The sequence below is a fragment of the Adelges cooleyi genome, unplaced genomic scaffold (genome assembly GCF_023614345.1).
Source record: "Adelges cooleyi isolate 19-005CV unplaced genomic scaffold, UGA_ACOO_1.1 ACOO_flye_CR_arks_rails_tigmint_CR_PRNA_651, whole genome shotgun sequence".
Lineage (NCBI taxonomy): Eukaryota > Metazoa > Arthropoda > Insecta > Hemiptera > Adelgidae > Adelges > Adelges cooleyi.
In genome coordinates, this window is record NW_026096352.1 from 6,956,334 (window position 1) to 6,979,828 (window position 23,495).

Genomic DNA, 23,495 nt, shown 5'->3' on the forward strand with positions numbered 1-23,495 from the left:
AAATGACATTAAAATATTATAATTGGCTTTTTCTTGAAATAATGAATTTGTGGGTCAAGATTTTCTGGCGCTATGCGCCTCAAATAATACATACTAAATAAATACGCTCATAGGATTAGTCAAATTTTAAGTAGTAGCTTTTAATAGTGCTATTACAATACTGTCTAAATACATAAGATCTTGGGACCCGAGGTGATGGGGTACTAATTTTACCATTTAATTATCGAAAGTCACTAGTTAGTGATATAAGAAGAACACAGTGTAATTTTGATTTATGTGATATCGGGAATAGATGTGAGGTACTCATGTTAACACTTTTAAAATTTTAATTATGCATCTGGTTAGCTAATCTGGTGCGAAGCTTTACACAGCTTTAAGTCGATGTCGGATCAAACCTTCCTCAACATATCGATGGTTACACGGCAAATGACCATGGCATAATATTATATTTATAATATCGCATGGCGAAAAATACGCTTCGTCTCCAATGTGCATGCTCAACAAATAGGGTCTAAACGACAATATTTTATATCAATATTAGGTTATTGCTATTTGAAAAAAAAAATGAAATCAACAAAAAAATGTTTTCTCTCCTGAGAAATACGAAAAATGGTTGGACCCTTTTACCGTGTAACCATCGATATTAACTGTGATAGGAATTTTATGTGGAATCAAAATCGAGTAAACCACTCACGTCATCCATGAAAATATACGCGTGTATCAAGTTCTTTTTTTATGGCAAGGGATAAACCACTGCACTATTATTTCCAAACAAACAAGGCAGCTATATGAATTCTTCAAATAATAATATTCGAGTTCTCATCATGAACCCGGATAAAACATACTCAAGATTAGACAAGGGAAAGTAAATAATAAATATTGTCTCTACTAAGAAAAGACAAGTTGCGTCGACATGACACGGCGAAGCGCCTTTGGTAAATAAATATAAACTAAGGACAATGCACGTTTTGTAGACTATACTTTAACCTGTATAATGGAATAATATACTATTCGATTATACGAGTTGAACCATGTGTTATGGGTAATGACTTTTAAATTATTTATTCGTTGGCTGCCGACCACGCGATGCGTTTACTACACAGTAAACATAATATAATATCGACTGGTTTAATGTCAAAAAGAAATTAGCAGCAGTTTAATTATTTGCGTACACTCGCGTAATAAACAATTTAATCGTTTCCGAAAGAGTAGGTTCTACTTCATAAAAATCATCCCATCTGGAATGTCATATTAACAATAATAATAATAATGTGTACATAATGTGTACATAAGCCACGTGCGCGCGTGTAATTAGTTTAGAATGTGTTTATTTAGATATTCCACATTCTTCTGTAATAATTTTTAGTACGAACGTCAACGTATTAATATCATAATAATATTACTTCATAGTTTCAAACCCAATTTTTTTTTATTACGTATTTATATATTTTGTTGTTTGAAAAAAAAAAGTCTTGGCTATTGGACCGTTGGTTATTATTAACAAATAAATAAAAATATAGTTTTGTGCAAAACAAAAACCACGCATGCAACGGCGGTTTTATAAACTATAACAATTTTATTGATTCACAATACATCGTAATAAATTGGGTCTTAATTAAATGATTGAAAACAATTAAAACAAATTTAATATTTACGTACCCATTATCCGCATTAATAAAAAACTAAAAAATTTAAATTTTTTCTAAATTTATAAATACACACACAATAGAACAACAAAGATAAAACATAATAACATTAAAATCGTATTTTGATTCTAAAACAATTTATTTATTAATAGGTAACGTTGTTTTAACGTTTTTGTGTCAACACGTTAAAATAATAATATAAACTTTTGTTTAGGTACGTGTTCTGATGTCGGCGACTATCAATTTAAACTTATCTGTTGCCAACAGATGACTTTAAACTTACCTCGATTTTAAACGCAAATTAATTTCGCTAACAAACTTTCAAAATTGTTCAAATATACTTGATTCTCAATAATTAAGTATTCAGTAAGTAATGAACGCTATTTCATACCAAAGTACGTCTTATCTATAATTAGATAAACATTATTTTTTAAATATTATTATATTATTTTAACCTTAATTGCTCATGAATAAATATAATTTCGGTTGACTTATTTTTTATTGAAAACTCCTATACAATAATTTGATTATTCTTTTAACGAGAAAAATATAATTTATGAAAAAACTATTTAAAAGTCTTTAGGGCGTTCGGTGACCCCCAGATAGTTGTTGAATGGAGAACCCAAGTATAATTTATCACCAACGACTTCAATATCGCAAATACTAGCAATTACACCACTAGTGGAATGCCAACTCGATGTTATAACGCCTTTTTCGTTGATTTTCAGTATTGAAAGTTTTTTCGATGCAAATGGTGAAGATTCAAAATGCCCAACCTAAAAAGGTTTTTTAAATTGTTTACACAAATTTTCTATTGGTTTCTGTATTACGGTCATTAATTATTTAACGGTTTTAATATAAAAAATATATTACTTACCCAGTGAGCGCCTTTTTTACAATAAATATTTGGATAATACGAATCGATTGCCAAAAGAATATAGTCCGCAATTCCAAGTAATTTGGCCACTAACATTCTGACATTTGGATAGTTGGTTATGATTTCCATATATGCTTGTCTTTCCAAAATTAATGGCACATAAAAAGAGCCTTTACCGTCTTTCTTTAGGTTATCTGGTGAACCTGGTAATCCATCGATAAATATTTCACTGGTTTGAGCTTTAGGTCCATTTAGATAATACCTTTCAACAAAATCATATGTTTTATTAATAAATTCAATGTCCTGTACAAAACGGCTGTAAAATATTGTGCGTCATACTTATGGATTTGGTATTTTAAAGTTTCAGCAACTATAATAAATGACTCATCCAGCGATAGCTCCACGCCATTAGCGAATTGAAGATTCTTCATTAAAACTGTATTCTTTTTTGTTTTAGGATCATATTTCAACAATCTATAAAAAAAAACAAAAACGAATAAAAATACATATGATCCGTCCAACTTTAATTGCCTAATTTGAATAAGAACCGAAATTAAATACCAGTCAGGACTTTTTTTACATTGAATATTACGCAAAGAGTTCAGAGTTGAAAATGTCTAAATTAATGTAATTAGTATTTTGTACACCGGAATTAAATGTTTGTGACGAGATATAAATTAACAATATATACAATTAACTACTGTTACTAGTTGTTTCGTTGATGTCATTATTACTGATTTTAGTTATAACGTTAAGATATTATAACTGAAAAACAAAAAGAAGATGATGAACCTTCATTAAAGTTGTTTGTTTTTTACTAACCTTCCAGTACCGTCAACGAATACAGTGTAGAGACCATCGTGTAATTTGTGGTTAGAATCAGAGTCTGTCCAATATACGGAACCATCAGAAGCTACGACAACAGAATTGGGCAAATTCGGTGGTTTACCGTCAATAATATCTGTCATTGATACTAGCTGTTCTTTTTCACCTTAGATTACACACAAATAAATAACATTAGTCTTCCAGTTAACAAAATCAGTAAGGTATTATAATATTTATTATTTTAAAAACAATTATTCGTTAGTCCCACTGTAAAATACATATTATTATTATAATACTCGTAACAGATATTCGATGTATACATGGAATTCCGTTTTAACAAAAACATATTGCAATAATTTTTCTACGTAAGCAATAATTTTACACTTAGTTAAAACGACTCACCCATATGAGTTGAGTTAACGTTGACTTTGAAAAGGCCATAATAAGCATCGGCGACATATATAAATCCTTTTTTATCAAAATACAACCCAAGCGGACGCCCACAAATGTGTTCTTCGTATAATCCATCTGAAATGGATACTCTTGATTATTTTAGTACTTTTAATACTAAATTATACTTAATTTTAAATCTGAATTTGTGATTACGGTATTGGGATACTGTAATACAATTATTCAATTTTAACGTTTGAAAATAAATAATAGTAATCACTAGTCGAAACATTGATATTTTTTAACAATGGAGAAAAACTTGATCACCAGCCTTTAAAAACACGTAAGCACCATAACTTAGTGTTCCAAAAAAAAAAATAATAATAATAAATCTTACGTCTTAGGAAAAAAATAATAACAAGAAATAAAACTTTACCGTGGTATTAAATAGTTATATTAAAAACTATGGCCACAGCGCAATGAAACGCGAGCAGAGGGAGCGAAATGATTATGGCGAGCTTAGCCCACGAAAAGGTTTTTTTATCCGGGCCATCCCTCGAAAACATATTTTGTAATTACGGCGCTGCTTAACTCGTCTATCCGATTTTCACGGTATTATCTCGACGTGTATCGGGGAATGGGAGAGGGGAGGCGGATTACTAGCAGCCGAGCGAAGTTTTTTTTTATAAATAACAGGGACTACGGGCGACAGGGAACTTGTACTTTGTGGTTGAGAAATACCTTATGTAACAACAGGGCCATTTGGCGCATGTCAGCGATGAGCCATGGGTCGTTTGAGAACGGTGGACACAATAATATATATCACAAAAGAGACATTTGTGTACTTTTTTCCAAAACCGTGGGCGCACCGCGGGTCCATTAGTCCGGGAAGGAGACGGATTGATTTTGTGTACACAGTACGTACAATGGAAACGGACGGCTATACAATATAAAAATATATACAGTGGGAAGTTGAGATAAAAAAAATAAATAAATAAAAGTACACCTATACACTCGCTTCGATTGTTAATACGTGTGGTCTGGTTTTTTTTGCCCTATCCCTATTATCTAAACGAGGAGTTACCTCGGGGGAGAGATGCGGCGTCTATGACGCGTTTGGATTCGCCGTTGAATACGACACGGCACGGAGAGCTTTTCGTAGAAACGTCGTGGACGACCGAAGAAAACGTTTCTCGGTAAACCATAACGAGTACCACACCGTCACGGGCCATTAAAAAGAACCCCACGGAATATTTTATTGGGTAAGAGGCGAGATGCTGGTTTTAATTAGAAATACGATATATACGCATAGGTATATGTATAGGTAGTGTATGAATATAATAGCTACGTATACGGTACATCAAACGCACACACAAACAAAATCAACCGTGAGGAAAATTAAATAAACATTAAACACGCCCTTGGAGAATTTCGAGGACCTGCGAAACGCCATCGACGAGGACGACGGCGGCAGATGACGTTCAAAGTAATTATTTTCCACGAGGATTTAAATAATGAGACGGCGTCGAGGCTCATTGTTGCTGCCGCTGTTGTAGAAACCAAGAAACGACGACGACGACGACGTTGATTTCCCGACTTGTGTACGTATTATAATAATATTATTATATACATATGTATATAAATCACACGTCACGCTGCGAGCCATTATGCGAGAAAACCTCGGTGCGGATTTTGTATTATTTTTAGCTGAATCCAATGGCGAGAAAATCGCGTTGACGCACGTTCGACGAGCGCGCTAGGTAAATGCTGACGCGAAAACAAATTAAGCGAAAAACGTATACAGCATGTGCCACGACCGTCGGTTGTTGCCTCCGTTTGTCCGAGTTAAAAAGTCGGCATTTACCCAACAAAAAAAGTCGAATACGTTGAACAATCTTAACGAACTTCCTCCGGTTACTATACTACATAGATAAATTATGGTATCGGGACATTTTTTTAAACGTTTTTCACAATACAGTTTCGATACTGAAAAACTATCGAACTTGGGAACATGTACAAGCATAATAAACCATGTCAAACAAATTCGGAGAATACCGCTATCGACATTAAAATATATCAATGTCAAACAAATTGTACAACACAAGAATATAAACGATTTGGCGAAATCATTCAAAAAGGATCCGTCGTGCATAATGAGATATTTAAAAAAAAAATGTTGAAAAGTTGATTTTTTTTTAAAAAACGTGTTAATTGCAATTGTTTTAAACGTGGTAAGCAGTTTCGGGACACACTGTGTTCGAAACAGGCGTCGATGGTGATAATTTGACAAACGTCGCAGTTCGTTCCGTGCCCGGCATATTGTCTAAATCCGATCACAAACGGATGGGTAAATCAGGCGTTCTTTCCCGGAACCTCTCTATATGTATTATATTCTTTGTAATAATAAAACGCCACGTGTTTGGCGAATCATAAAATCGACATTTTCACCGACGCGACCTAAATGTTTTGACTGTATTTATTATAGTTTTATCGCAATACTGAATACATCAAAGGTAGGTTGTTGCCGGTGTACCGCCAAAAGCGAATTGGTTTTGTTTTATTTTTCGGTCCAAACGATTGTTTCCTTTTTATAAAAAATTTCAACCATTTAGCATATATGAAGCATATTATATAAATATATTTTTGTTATTTTTATTATTATTATTTTTATTTGGCACATATTCACAGAAAACGCATTCCGATTTCGTTTAATTCACTGCGCTGCGCTATATGCTGTGTTGCGTTCGTTTGCCAGTAGGTACATATGTGTACAACATATTTTCCGCCCACACGATAAAATACAATTTTTAAAGGTCCAAACTACAAGCATGGCATGCTGTGACTTGAGGTAGGTTTTAGATCATGTTAAACATCCGTCTTTTCCCCTGTGTTCACGTACCACCAATCCCGTTGGCGCGCCGGGTAATAATTCTTTTGAACAATAAAACCTTTTGTCGGTTTTCTCATTTTTAGAATTCTCAAAACCAGTACAACCGACTAAACACGCACTCTTGTATAAATGTCACGTAAAAATCAAAATAAAAATGTGTGTTTTTGAACGTTTTGATTCCACGTGACCTACTTATTATTTGTTACATTAATATAAAATATATCCTAATAATGCTATAAAAGAAAAACGTCTAAAAATGCATTTTTTTTACATACAAACACATTGATTGTTTTTACACATTTTGGAAAAAATGTATTATCAAAATTATAAATAAGAGTAGGTACACTGTGGCAGTCTATAGGATTACAATAGTCAGAACTCCAAAACTGTTGGATAAATATAAAATGAATTTTGTCTGAATCATTTTAATGAGCTAAAAGGAAAACTCAGCGCAAACACATTTGTAAAACTTAAAAAATATCTTTGAGAAATTTTTTTTTTAATCTGCTTAAATGGTTTATACAATATGAATTTGATGCATTATAATTTATAAATATTATATAATATGTGTTATACACTAGCAGTTTTAACCGAGAATTTATAAATTTATTTTTATTGACTAATTAGTTCTAAATAAAGTCAAATTTAGATAATTTAATTTATTTTGAGAATTCCTAAGCTGCTTATGTATATTACCGTAAAACTTGTGACATTTATTTATTTTAAATTTAATTTTGAGCTAAACATATGATACGCTGATGAAAAAAGTACGAAGATAAAATAATATGCATATTCTCTTATTTATTATAAACTAATTGTTAAAATTGAAATATTATATACATACTAACAATTTATTAAAAAAAATTGTGTGTCCATATAACAACCATATTAAATATTAACTTATAAGTGGTAACTTGAAACTCAATTTGTAAATATTTATAAACTACAAAAAAGGTAAAGGTTCTAATTGGCATAATTCGAAATTTCTTAAATATGGCCAAGTTAACCACATGTCCCAAGTAACTCAGTTTTACCGGTAAATCACTTTTTATTTTATTTCACTTGGGAGCCATTTGGTGTGCTAAAAAATTTCTGGTAGGCTTGTCAGTATTGTTGTCTACGAACTTGTACCAGTTACAGGAAAACTATCTGCATTTGTAAGCAATGATTTCAAAAGTTCAAAAATGTTTTTTAAAAATAACATTAACAGTATTATTACAATAACTACTTAGGTTACATTTTGTTTTTATTCTTGATGATTTTTAATTATCAGTTTACACTGTACCCAAATTAATAGAATAGGGGAATCATATTGAAACTTAGTCGAATCATTTTTGGTAGCTATTATAACAAAAATTAACAATATTTGTTTTATTACACTTTTTATAAATAATTGCTTCTTTTTTTTTTAATTGTTTATTTGGAAAATCATTTGGTCTTCTTTCCATAGCTTCTTAGCCTACTATGCATAATCAATTTTTCCCCAATTGTACTATTAGCAATAATGCAAACACAGAAGTTAAGTTACATAAATATAAATAACTTTCCTTTCTTTTTTATATTTTTTAACTTTTGAGAGAAGGAAATTTTATTTGCATTATCGCTTCATTAGTTATCTAGTTGGCATTTGAGAAATGTCTGATATAAAAACAAAAATAACTCTTTTTTGAGTATTTTTAGTGTTTTTAAACTGATGCATTATAATAATTATAATTTATTCAATACATTAGAAAACCCTATATTGATTACAACATATTAGTAGCCTTGCCAGTTGGTAATATAAATTAAATAGAAAAATCTACAATAGGTACTACCAAAACATACATACCACATAATTTTCCAAATTTCACAACAGGAATGATTTTATCATCAACTATTTTGATTACATGTCCACCATGAATAGATGCATATAAAGCGCCTTCATGATACCAAAGCCCTTCTGGTCCTTTAAGTTCGTTTTCAAAAAGTCTTTTACCACCTGATAACTTTTCATTTAGTGCCAACGGCCCAGTTAATGGTTTAGCAGGTGCATTGCTATTACATCACACAACAAATATAAAATTACAATAATAATAAAAAACAAAACAATTATAACTTGTAGTTATAGTAAGAATAGTATTTAAATGTATTTTGTATACTTTAATTATTTCAACTCCACTACTGTGGTGTTTGTACATAAAAGGTTTATTCTCAGAAAAATGCATTAGAATTTGATAGCTTTTGAACTATTTGAACCTCATATTAAACTAAATATCAAATAATTATTTAATTTATAATAATCAAATTATGATGTTATTTAATTCTACAATTAGCTATATCTATAAGAGTTATAATATTATTAATTGATGTTTTAATCATACACATGTAGTGTTCTTTATTTGATATTAAAAAATAACAGTATCTTATTGAATAAACTCAAAAAACGTTTGCAAGTTGTATAATAATCATCGACTTTTAAAAATGTCTAATTTTGATAATATTTTATCAGTAGCATAGCTACTCATACAGTTTTTAAAGAGGTAAAAACAAATTACAAAATTTTGCATCTTAATGTACCATTTTTAGAACATGTCTTTCTACCCATAAAAATATCAAAAATATCAATGGCTGAAGAATGCTGCCTACTTTACATTTGCAACATGTAAAGCGTAGATTTTTTAAAAACCAATCTAATATCTAGTAACAATGATGAGTTGATGAGAAAAATTACAATAACAAAAAATAATAAGGTAATATAAAACATAAAATAACAAATAATAAAGTGTGTACTTATAATAACATCAGTATAAAACAATTTGAATAAATAGTTTTTAATTATTCTAACTATTCACTATTGTTTTAATAAAAACTTAAAAGCTTTTAGCACTATCTTAAATGTTTTTTATCTGCTCAGGCAAATTAATAGAAAATACCTTCACTACAATTTTTGTAATATTAATGTATAAGTTCTATACAAATATATTGTGAATTGGGCCATTGGCGGGGATCACGGGGGGGGGGGGGGTGATTCTAAAAACCTTTAAACTTAAAAAAAATGTTATATTTATTTTTATTTCAACAAATCTCTTACTAAAAAAAAAGGGTAGGTATTTTAAAAAGCATTAGTTTTATGTTTTAAGGTTTTTGTAAGCCTGATCTCCGCCAATTATTGGACATTGTCCGTATGAATTTCATAAATAAATAAATAAGTCATAACTAATGTGAAATTAATATGTTGAATTCACAAAATAAACTTCTAAACTCTGGAAAGCATTTGCTCTTTCTAAGCGAATTTAAGAGAAATTAAGTATTGACTACAGTTTATAAGGCCTCAATACCTCAATAAAAAATATATTTTCTTTTTTATATATATATTTCCACCAAATAAAAATAAGAAATATTTCCATCGTTGAAATTAATATTGAGTATAAGCAATTGGGTTTTTTATTCTATGAATCTAAAATAACTAGTTAACTCTTGATGTAAAACATATACAACACTCTTTAAGTCGGATTTAGGGTAAATTAGTTTTACATAATTTGAATTAGTTAATTCACATTTTAAATATGCATTATGACTAACTTCCGGTTAAAAAATCATGAATATAACATATAACACTATTATAATCAAATTCTTAGATTATTATATTATACATGAATTTAATATTAGATTGAATTTATTTTGTTTTATTACTTTACACCTACGTTTTTAATACTCAAATATAATCTGCAATGAAAAGCAGGAATTAGATGAATGAGTATTATACAAATTCAGTTTAAATCCGTGCATGTAAACATAGTGTGTTTAACTGAGGTTTTGTTTTCTACCTTAAGATAATTTATGCACAGGCATATTCGGCATTTTTTTTTTTTTTTTTGAGATGGGAATGGATTAATGAGATATTTTTTATGACCAAAGACAATATATTATGTCATTGGAAATTTGAATTTAGGTAAAAGGATTCGATGGTTATAACCTATTCCTTTGAATACGTTCATGAAAACATGAAAGATTGAAAAGTGAAATTTGTCCATTTTTTTAATGTATAGTAAATAAAGTGAGTAAATTAGTTGACTTGTTACTAAGTTACATTTCTGTAACCGATTTTGTAACGTTAAAATATTCATAAAAATGTTGGATTGGCTCCTAAGCTAAAAATTATTTATATATTAATATAAATAAAGGTTACTAAAAGGTCAGGCAATGCAATTTAATATCAATGAAATTGAATACCAAAAATAATTTATGCATCGTTCATTGGAAATAAAAATTAGTCTCAAAATATTTTTGCAAAACTTATACTATAATAAATAATTGTATTTAGTAAAAAACAAGCATTGATAATACATACCTATATTTAGTGAATGTGCTATTGAATGGTGGCAAGGGTACAATAGCCAAGAAGCCTATTAATGCCGCAAAATAGATACCAGTGTTCAAAAAGCATTTTAAACAACCCTAGAAAAAAACGTATAAAAGTATTTCACACATATAAAATTGTTTTAGAAACAAAAACTAGGCATATCTATAAAAATTAATTGTCTGTATTTAATGTTATAATAAGTGTACTACACAATATTTGTATTTAACCTTTATTTTGTTTCTAAAAATTGTAAATATTCTATATAAAAAAAATAAATAAATAACGTGGAAATACTGTTTTTTGTATAGGTAAATCAAATAAACTAAAACGGATAAATTTAACTTTTCAGTATTTGTAGGATATTATCTCAGAGTAAATAAACAAAGTACTCGAGGAATGGAGAGAAGTACTTAAAGTAAGTATACCAACAATAATTTCAATTGTAAAATGCTATAATGTCTACAATGCTGTATACATAACAGAAATGCTATTAGGCTAAGAAATTAAAATGATTATAACAAAAAAAGGTTTAGTGTATCTATAAGGAGTACTAATAAATAAACACCAACGAAGATGAAAAGAGAATAACAACATATTATACTCTCAGTCTGTCGTTAGCGCTAAAAATAACAACATTGTTACTGAAAATATACATATACGCTTAGAGTGTATTATTTTTATGATTAAGGGTTTAAATATTAATTTCTTTACTTATATATTAATCATAAGTTGCTCAAGTTTTTTCTAGAATAACAACAGTTTAAAGTGGTAAACATTTTGTGATGGCGAGTGGTAACGTTCCTCTTTTTAGAAGGCTTGTCTTATTGAAAATGAAAGAAACATGTTTTTGAAGATAATGAAGATCCAATTGGTTTACTTTATGTAGGTTAAAAACCATTTGAGAAGTTAACGTTCTTGTTACATTGCAGATACACGGTGTCAAGAAAGAAAATAGTATATAATATTATATTTTAGTTAAAACTCACCATTTTCTTTGTGCCTATGTTTAATCAATTCTGTTCTAAATAGAGACGCTCAATTTTAACAAACTTAAAAATTAAGAACTGCAAGTTTTACTATCATTTGATGGTAATAAAAAAATGACGTGTGAATAATACCGCAAAACCGGTATTACCGTGTGAGTATCTCCACTGGTCGACGGTCAGGTTGTATTTTTTTTAACGGTGATAATATAGTCATGACCTGCTATAGTAAAAAAATTAGAAGGTAGTTTATAGGTCTTTAGTCCCCACTGACAACTGTCGGTAGATAATTAATGCTTTACTATTCAAATGAATCGAACAGATGTTTGTTAATATTTAATAATAATTACTTAACATTTTAACGAGAGACGAGTGGCGAGAAATACACAGAAGATAATATCACTGATTAGATTAGGGATCAACAGGCAACAGGTACCGAATGCCTAACACCAATCATTAACTGATAGCGTTTAAATTGATAAATGATATCAAATCAAATAATTTAAAATATAATATTTAATAGCCGTAAGTAATCAGTACCCACCTATTAACTACTAAGTTTAAAAAAACTGTATAGTAGACTGTAGACAGTAGTACTGCTAGACGCTAGTTGCTACAATGCGTCATAATTATGTATAAAAAAAACTGAATTTCAATGACTAGTTAAACCATGTCGTTAGGAAATATCGGTGAAATTTAAATGATTTTGACTAACCGACAATATTACTTTCCGTCGTAGGTATAAATTAAATTTGTTGAGTACCTACTCGTTTTCATATAGGTACATAGTTTATAATTAATGCACTCCTACTTATTACCATTTACTAAACGACGAAAACATTCAACCGTTTAGAGACTATGCTACATGATAAAACATTGTTTAGCCACCATTGATTTTCTAGAATGATTAAGTAGCTGGTAGAGAATAAATTAACAGAAAACCGGTGCTCGGTAATAAAAAAACCAAACGTTTCTTTAGTGTTTTAGCGCATAACAATTTTTATCAAGTATATTATGAGTTTAGACATTAAAAAGCCAGTAGAGCGGGATAAGAACATAGGCAGTGAGGACGGAGCGTAATGGAAAGGTCAAAAGTGGGGCACCAAGATTTTTTTAATAGGCAGGGGGTCCAAACATGAAAAATTCGTTCATAGCAGAACTTAATTTCATAACGCAATATTTAAATATAACTTTACCGAAAAAACTTCGTTAATAATTCTAAAAATATAGGTACAATAGTAATAATTATACAAAATTGAAGATTATAAATGAAAAAAGGAGAATACCTACGTATAAAACTCTATTTGGGGTCCTAAATCCTGACAAGTAATGTATAAATTATTTTTCACCTAGTTTCCATAATCTAAGAATACAGATGCAGTCCGCTTATTATTTTAGTAGCAGATTGCAGTATTCAGCGTGGCAGATAACTTTGTACCAAATACAATTTATCAATTATAAAATATTCAGAAAGGACAAAATATTTACAATACAAATTTCAAATCAACATTTTTTTTTTTTCATTTATACGGTCCAGAGAGGATTATCCGGACCCAGAGTCCCATCCCCTTGGTTGTGACTTGTGCCACTGGCAATCAGCATGGTAGTTGCGCTGAGCTAAGTAAACAATAAAAAACATAGCGCTCACGACAGGAGTCAGGACGAGTATTTTTTCCTACTATAGTTCCCACCTAGTGAACTAAATTTTGACTTTTTATATACATATTTATGTGTTGATAACGGTGTTACTTTAATTAGTTCCTACTTATATTATGTCACATATTTTAAGGCTTATGTTAAAACACTAACATTTCTGTTTTTTTTACTTAGCGACTATTTACACTGATAGCTAACGAAGTGTTTTTGTTGAGATTATTATAATTGAAAGTGACGAAGTGGTTTAAAAATCACTTTTAATCAACGTTTCGATGAGCGTCTGTCTTAATATAAACATTTTTATAATCGTGTTTTTAGGTTTCTTGGTTTATTATCGTTAAAAAAAACATTAGCTCTAGTAAGTTGCTGTCAAACAGGGATGGGAACGGGATGTATTTTAAGTACTTTTTAGTATATTGTGTTTTCTGTCTCAAAAAATGAAAGGGCTTATGATTTTTGTATTTTGTAAATGTATATCGATAAAACTATATCTATAAAATGTACCATACAAATTTAAAGCTAATTAGAATAAAAAAAAAAAAAAAATGTGAATTGTAATTTAGGATTGAAAAATATGTAAATCTTTTGGATATTTTTGACGATTTTAAATAGAAAAGGCGGTGATTTATTTAACGTTTGCCCTAATATGTTATTTCCCTTTAAATATTATTTTTATTTACAATTATATTTGTTTTTTCCCTTTAAATTATAATTAATGCAATATGTTGGCATTTTATTATTCTATTTTAACAAGTAACAACATAGGTGTGATAGCATAAATATTAAATACTAAGACCATTAGACATTGGCTAGGAACTTAAAGTGTTTAATGCGCAGATGAATGCAAAATTACATAATCAATGACCAGCGAGGGAAGAGGTCAACCACATCTTTAAAAAAAAATATTTATACTCATGTAAGAATAATTGCAAATAAAACATTTTATAATAGGGTCATGAGTTCACATCATCATGTTAAACTACAATAAGTGTGTACATACAAATAGTATGGTAATAACTTTGTAGCTATTTAATATAAGTATATACTATTTTCTTCATTATAGTTTTTAATTTTTAAATACTACCAAAACTACTATTTAATGATTTAATTTGACATAAAAATATACATTTTTATTATTGAAAGGTATACCAATTTTTAAGTTGATCGTTATTAATTTAGACCTTAACCAGCTATGGCCCAGCAAACTTATCTTACAACACTTCACTGATCCAAAAAAATTTCTTTAAAAGAACCATTAGTTCCCTTTCATCCATTTTTCTTAATACCCCAGTTTCCACGCCATAAGTAATTACTGGACGTAATAGGGTAGTATATAATTGTTTCTTCATTTCTTTCGACAGAAACCTCGGCCCTAGTATTTTTTCGAGCCCATAAAGCCATTTGTTACCTGACAGATTTTTTGATGCTACCTTATCAATCTATTTTTTTTCAATTTATCGAACTCGAGTATTTAATAAATTATTTGGCTCTGGTCTCTGCTAAACTTATAGTTTCCCATTTTTAAGGACACATTTTCACGCGGTCTCGTCTCCACACTCTGCTTTGTTTCATGTACCTGTAGCCCAACATTTTCCTAGGTCTTTCCTTGTGTCCACAAGTACCACATCACCCGCATATTATGCCAACACCACCATGGATGATTTCTGAATTGTCTTTCGCGCTTGAGGTTTCAATGGGTCTTGTTAATTTCTTAAATACTATATTAAATAAAACAAGTCAAAGCCACATTTTATCGATACTGGGTCTGTTTCTAGATTTTCTATTTTAATATTAACTGGTGTTTCCATAATACTTATCTCAATCAGCTTTATTAATTTTCGCGGGAAATTAAATTCCCTCGAAATATTGATCAAACTTATTCTGTGTATACTGTCATACGCTTTCTTGAAATCGATACAAATCCCTTGAATCTTTTTGTCGAACTGCCATGTTTTTTAGAACAGCTGTCTGCGAATAAATATTTGGTCCACCGTCAATCTTCTTGATTGTTCTACAGTCTATACCCAAACAAATTTAGAGCTGATTTAACTGTTTTTAAGGTTAAGTACCTTTGATGAACAACTTCTGATACAGTTACTTTTTATAACATAATAGGAATTCGGTCAGGTGGTTAAAAAGAAAAACAATACTTACAGCTTTGCATCGAAGATAATATGATTATAAATGACTCCACTTAAAATACAAATTATGTAATTGGTAATTACAAAAGGTGTTATTATTTTTATTATGTAAATTGTTATCTTAACTTGTTAATTGTTGCGTAAGTATAGGTATTATATGAAATACAATTTGTTTTAAACCGAAATAGTATTCTATATTTTTAAAAATATCATCACTAATATAAGTTAATATACAAATAAAGTACTTTTTTTTAAAATTTAATTTCAGGGAGCGTTGTGTACCAAGTCGTATTACTTATTAAGTTGATTATTCAAAAATTAACAAATACACAACAATGCATTTTCGAGGTTAAATATGTTGAATAGTTTCGTATCTAGTAAATACAAATATAAATTATACATTAGATGGATGATGCTAACATTGAAGCCATATTTTTGTCTACTAATGGCGCTTTCGCTAAGCAGTGTGTTATATAACACTTCATTCCTCAAAACCTCAATTAACTTATAAATATATTGTTAAAAATGTATTTATTATTAATATTATAACCTGTTAGCGTAGACATTTTGGATAAAATTTTACGAAAAAAAAAAATAAACATTATATTTTATTTTTGTAATTTAATATTTTCTTTAAGTGCCTTAATTTTTAAATAATTTAGCACAATAAGGTAAATATTACATTATAGACATACGTTTGTACACCTATATTGTCAATCATTAAAACTATTATTAATTGATTATTGTTTAAAAAAAATAAAACAAAAAATATATGAAAAATACAACAAATACCATAAGTATACATTCAAATTTCCTGAAAAGCATCTACGATTCTCCCCGGCTTAGGCACTAATCGGACTTCCGCATATAACTAAGAACATATAATTCCTTAGCTAGATGACTTCCTATCCAGTTACGATATTAGACTGTCCGAGCATTGTTTCGGAAATCGAAAAATAAAGTTAATAAAAAAACCAATATTAAATCGATTAGCATTGGACGTTTGTAACCTTAATACACGTGATACGTGACATGGTAAAAAAAGTAAGTCATCCTCCCAAGAAATCCCAACAAGACTATAATATGTGTTTTAGAAACCTAAGCCATATTGGATCGGTCGCAATAATAAGTACATGATCAAATCCAGGAACTTAATTTTACGCTATTAAGAAAACCAAAAAATATATATAACTCTTACCATTAGTGATTAGTCTATAGAACATAACATGTATAATTAACTTTTTTTTTAATAACACTTTAAAAATAATTTAAGTTTCGTTAAATTATTTTTGTTTTAAGTTGTCTTGTAGGTAATTTCAGGATTACTTTTTGTTCCACAAATAGTTTTATTCCATGAGACATATGTTTCAAAGATACTATTATCCAAGATTATGGCTTGTTCCAACCACGTTTTTTCCGCTAAACAGTTATGCCAACGGACGTTTTGTCCAAATTGTAATTGTTCCAATATACATTTAGCCCAAGATCATTTATTTCCAAATGAGTTGGTTTCACAATGCATTTGTTCCAACAAACAATTCATGCTAAAATATTTTGGTACAAAATGTTAAATGGAAAAAATGTTTATGGGAACAAAACATTTTTGGTTTAAACAAAATAACTAGGCTTATATAATAAAGGTTTTGGAAATTAATTGTTAACATGAAAATGTTACAACAATATTTGTAACGGAGCAACACAACATCTAAAACGGCCTTTCTCAAGGCCACCAACGATCCGTACCGAATAGCAAACCCGATGACCGCCACCAACGATCACACCACGCGGCCGTACCAAATAGTAAACACGAGGACCAAAAAACCACTAACAAAAAATCGACTAATGGGATTGCAGGGTTTTTATGAAACAATCATAAATACCGACCGCAATCCCATAATCGACACAGTCTTCTTCCAACCATCCGGGTATTATCATACACTGGATCAATTGGAAGCCGACACCTCTCCAATCAACCGCCAACATCTCAACACTCTACTACCAGCAGTAGCAAGCGGCACCAGCAGTAGCCACACCAACCACAGCGGCCCCAGCAGCACCGGGACCGACATTAGCGGTATCCGCAGTAGACTTGCCGACGACTCCCACGGCTCCACCGACGGATTCATCCCACATCGAAAACTGTCCTTCTTAGGGACGGCGCCCACCAAAGTAACGTGATTAGTAACATGACGTGTGATTTGTTTGTAACAAGTCACTCAGGAATTTTTATTTAAATTGAAAAATCATATAATCGCGCCCACCGACCTGACATGTTAGATCACGTGTTATTTGTACGTTGCTTGTCATAAAAAATAGTAGCGCATGCACTACTTTTTGTCATTTGTCACGGTCTTCCGTGGTCAATGACCCGATGGTACGTCCCTCGAAGACACGGCGGCCGTTGTCGGCTGCGGTCGGTTCTTCGCGTCGTCGTCTGATGACCGCACCGTCGGTGGTCGACCAATCAGAAGCCGTTGTTTGGTTTTCTGTTCACTAGTATATATATTATTATTATATAGTTTATTTTTATGTGTTGGTTCCTAGCGCGTGAATTGTTAAAAATAAATTAAAAATAATTAATTAATAAAGTAAATACAAGCTATGAAAGACGATCCTGAATTTAATATACATTTTGTTGGACTTGTTGAGAGTCATCAATGTTTATATGACCATCACCAGTCGGACTACTCAAACAGAAACAGGCAGGATCAAGCTTGGGAAAGTATTAGCCGAAAAGCTAATGGAACAGGTTAGTGTTTAATTATTTTATTTTAGAATTATTTAAAACTGTAAAAAAGTAATACTTTACAATTTTATTTTACAAAAAATTGTTTTTTTTTATAAAAATTAAACAGTATAGTTGTATTGCCACGGCAACGATGCGTATGGTTTTAAAAAATAATTACAAAGTCTATCTCTAGATTCAGTTGCTGAATTTGACGGTCTAGTTCTACTTCTGTTAGATTCTGGCGCATGAATCTGAATTCCATTACTAGATACTTGTGGTTCTTGCAATGTAGAGTAAACGCCATCGTGGGTACGTATAAAATTGTGTAAAGCACACAAGGCCTTAACTATAGAATCAATTTTTTCAACTTTACGACTTATTGGACTTTCTAATATTCTGAATTTTGATGTAATCATTCAAAAAGCACATTCTATAGATTTACGTCCACGAGAAAGTCTGAAATGTAACAGAAATTTATATTTATAAGACTATAATAAGACAATACAATTTTTAAATTTGTATAGAATATAATAGTTAGGCAGGAAAATAAATATTCTTTAAATAGGTAACAGTCTTGATACTTAATTTATATATATATATGTATTTTTTTAGTATTAAAATACCGATTCAGATATTATGTTTTTTTAAATTAAAATTACCTATAGTTGAATATACGCTTAGAATTTGTTAACTGTCTTCTTGGGTAAGGTCTCATTAAATTTTCCACTAGAGGAAAAGCTTCATCCGCAACAAAATTAAATGGATAAGGTGGTTCGTTTTTTTCTCCTGGCAAAGTTGATGGTTCTGGTAAATCTAGATCATTTTTCAGTAATTGTTGACTAAAAGAACATTCCTTAAAAACATAACATCACCAATTAGTTTAACAAAACCTGTCTAGGAGTCACAAATCAACATAGCGTTGAGGACCAAAAGTAATTAAGTATACATTTCCACTCTTAGATTCATAAAAGCAAAAAAATAATATACACAGCAACGCAGCCTCTTTTTTACCTATTCTAATAAATACATTTTTAAGTGCTATTTTTAGAGCATATACTTCTGGGCACTATTTGTAACTAATATTTAATTTTTTAATTATATAAAACACAAAAGTAGTAATTTACTATTTAAACAAATTAAATAAATAGAACGCGTCCCATAGATTGAACCATTATTTAATGTGAATTTTTTTTTATTACATTATTTGTTATGCACAAATTTTATAACAAAAATATATTCAAGTCTTAAACAATTATTTACAAAAAACAACACAATTTGTATTTACCATTATGACATATTTGATATTGTGTAACCCTTAAGTTTTTTATGCAACAAGTTAAAAAATCAGGTAATAGATATATACTTTTTGATTAAATACAAAAAAATAAATTAATGGGCTTGCGACTGTGATGAATATAATTTATCAACGTGCATTGTAAAGCAATTTTTTACTAAAACTTAACATAAAGGTATCGACTATCGACTACGTTTTCTTATTACTTGTTCTTATTGTAAAACAGTGTCTGTAAAATTTTTCTTTTAACTATTCTAAAATATTAGGAAATAATAATCGCTTAAGCCGATACTACAAACTTCAGAAGAGACGACGAGGAGTTCAAAACTTTTTTAAGATTTGAAAACGGATAAAATGGGAAATTTAATTTTTAAAAATTCCTAGTTCTATTTACTCCCAATTTTATCTCAGTCCCGAGCCTTTTAATAACATTTTATAATTACTTTTAAATAATAATATATAATATTTTCTATAAAGATTTTAATTATGAAATTAAATATAAAGAATTGTTTAAAAAAACAAATAAAAAATATACTGAGTGATTCTTTCAGCGCTTTACACTAGATTATTCATAAAGTAATAAAACGTTGTAGTTTTTCTTTTTGAAAACATTATGTATACATTAAATTACAAAATAAGATAATATTCAATTTTTTAATATTTTATGGTTTTATCAACTTATAAAAATTAAATAGTAGTAATTATTCAAAACCGATTATCGACCAGTCAACATTTTTAGTAAATTTTTCATAAATATGTTTTCAAATGGAAAAACTACAAAATTACAATTATTTTAAGAGTTAAGTAATGTAGGTCGTTAAATAATCACCCGATGAAATAAAAATTTTGTTTTTAAAAATAGTTTACATTTTTGTAGCAGTGTTTTGCTTATTTTATTTTTGATAAGTAAATACTAAAAATGTTATTATTTTTTAATTCTGATGCATTATACTTTTATACATTTTTTAATAACAATTGTTCAACCAACAATAAGGAATTTAATTAAATGAACTTAACCCTTTTCAAATAATAATGAGTTACTTAGCCTCTTCATAAATAAAATTACTAAATCATAAATGGGTTTGTGTGCATGAGAGCGATATAAACCCAAACTACTTGGCTAACATATTCGATTAATTTTGACTAAGGTTTTGAAACGCCATATAACATAAATAATAATACAAGTTACCTACCTTTAGTATATTATGTATGTAAATAATATCATATACAATTATTATTTATATAGTTTATATTGGAAGTTGTATTTTTTGGAATACTTAATCCAACGTTTATTTACTCTTGTTCCAAAAATACTTTGTGCCAATTATCTTTTTCTCGAAAATGTTTAACTTCCATGAACGTATGTTTCACTACAGTACTGTTATGCCATAACATTTTTCTTCCGCAAAACAATTGTTCCAAATAACAATTATTCCATACATCTTATGTCCCAATACACGTTTGTGTCCAACAAACATTTGGAACAAAGGTTCATTTTAATAAAAAAATTATGAAACAAATATTACCTACCCGTAATTGCATTTATCAATACGACGGCCTCCGAGAAAAACGGGGTTTAATCTATTTTTGTCAAAAATAGTTACGCAAATTAATGAGCTAGTTTTTTACATTTCAAACAGAACTTTATACAGGTAGTATATAAATATATGTATAATATCATTGAGTATATACTGAGTCAATATATATAGAGTCAAGTGCTACACTGGTACAATCATGATTTGTGTATTTTTACATATATATAAAGTTTTATAATAACCGTCTGAGAATCATATTACCTACTTTGAAGTATTTGACTGTGTTTTACTTACACACTTAAATCGAATTCAAACGTAGGTAGGATGCAGACTGAGATAGCCTCCATCTGCTTCCTTGCGACTACTTCTATACAAACAATGTGTACCTATATAATTAAACTTAGAACAAACATATCCAATAATAATCCAAAACGTTATTTAGTGTTCCTATGCTTCTAGAATTTGATTTGATTTATTTTTATTATAGTTTCGTATAGGTCATGTCAAACGCAGCTTAATAATATTTTGTACAGTATTATATTTTTATTGATTAGTAGGCTTCAGTCCCCATAGATTTACCAAAGATCATTTTTTTTTTTATAAGATAAAAAATTATTTCTGAAAATGTATAAATTAATTTATTAAGGACGTACGTGTGTTGATTTTTTTATCAAATACATACTACAAACCAAAAATGATATACAAATTTGAAAAAAAATCTGAGTACTGGTATACTTAGCTAGTGCTGGCAGTAGTTCTTTTATTTTTAGTCAGCAATAGTTCAAAATGTCATCTATATATGAGTGTGCAGAATGCTGATTATAGTTTATTGAATAAAATAATTTGCATTAGGAGCTCTCTATAATCTATATGATAATGGAATTCTAAATATATTTCATAAGTAAATATTCTGGTAATGTTTATACTTAAGATTATTCTTAGAAAAATTAAAACAATGCAAAATCATAGGTTTTCCCTAGAAGGAAATTATGGATCATGAATATTATGTCTAACGGTACTTGGAGGCTGGAAGACGAAAATAAGACACATTAACGTCAAAAAATCGATTAACCTATCAACTAAATTTAAAATTTAACTTTCGTATCGCATGTTGGGGGTGGGAGAAGGAGTGATAGGGGAGGGACCTGATATAGCTTAACTCTAATCTGTTACCGGATTTCTAAGTAAATGTCTAATTGTAAGATTAAGTTATTTTATATTAATGCTCGTTTTATTTTTTATCATTATCATTTACATTATAAAATGTTTAAAAAAAAAGAATTTTGAATACTTGGCTCTATGATGTAACCCAATTGAATAGTTAAATAGATAATTTTAATGTATCTAATGATAATACAATGTTTGCTGTAAAATATTAACAAAAATCTGTACGTAATGTTATAATAATAGGTCCAGCTTTAGTTTACTTTGGATGATTCATTTCAAATTATTACAAAACGTGAGTCGAGTACACGAGGCTTTAAATTGACCAAATATTTTTATTATTATCTTACACAAAAATCGTTTAATTAACCAACATTTTATAGACATACATGTTGTTTAATCAATGTTGAAACATTTTATTTTATTTAACGGAAAGATCCAGCTATAATTGGTAACTAAAGAGCTAGTGGTAAATAAAATCAGCCATTTTTCAGCCGAGTCTGCAACCACGATAGAACACTTTCATGTCTCGTTGAAATACCGAATAAATTTAAATTAGTTGTGGAATTATAATAAAATAAAAAAAATTACATGGAGCTTCGAGTTACAGCATAAAGCCAAGGAGATAAAAAAATTATGTACAATCAAGTTTCTGGCTAAAATTGTAGTGTTTATTATCTGGCCAAAAGTAACTTAACATAAAGAATTAAACTATTTTGAATTTATTATTTAGTTCTAATTTGAACGTTGAACGTACAACATATCTCTTATCTACTATATCTTACCCCTCTTCCCTACCCACTATCTCCCGTCCCTATCACTCACCCCTATCTCCCACCCTATCCCTACTCCCTAATCTCTCACCCCTATCTTTCCCCCTATATCCCTCTCTATCACTCAACCTTATCTCCCACCTCTATCTCCTGTCCCCAACCCCAACCCTATCCCACCCCCACCCCTTATCTCCTACCCCCTGTCTCCCACCCCCAACGTCATCGTCATCCCCATTTCTTTTTAGGTAACG

The 23,495-nt window shown here is 29.6% G+C and overlaps 1 protein-coding gene across 1 annotated transcript; it reads right to left on the reverse strand.

Annotated features, from left to right (window-relative positions):
* Positions 1–1,543: 1,543 nt before the first annotated feature.
* On the reverse strand, positions 1,544–12,323 carry LOC126844593 (adipocyte plasma membrane-associated protein Hemomucin-like). Its single transcript, XM_050582889.1, has 8 exons — positions 11,957–12,323; positions 10,959–11,065; positions 8,457–8,662; positions 3,751–3,876; positions 3,346–3,514; positions 2,863–2,997; positions 2,524–2,785; positions 1,544–2,422 (listed from the first exon to the last, which is right to left on the reverse strand). Exons 1-8 carry the CDS (start codon positions 11,957–11,959, stop codon positions 2,216–2,218), a joined length of 1,215 nt encoding a protein of 404 aa, XP_050438846.1. The 5' UTR covers positions 11,960–12,323; the 3' UTR covers positions 1,544–2,215.
* Positions 12,324–23,495: the final 11,172 nt, after the last annotated feature.

What these genes read in the sequence shown, in the direction of transcription:
- LOC126844593 (XM_050582889.1), bottom strand. An exon ending in AGCACATTCACTAAATATAG is followed by an intron (nt 8,663 to 10,958) that starts GTATGTATTATC and finishes GTGATGTAATAG; the next exon opens with CAATGCACCTGCTAAACCAT. An exon ending in TTAAAATACCAAATCCATAA is followed by an intron (nt 2,786 to 2,862) that starts GTATGACGCACA and finishes TTTTGTTGAAAG; the next exon opens with GTATTATCTAAATGGACCTA.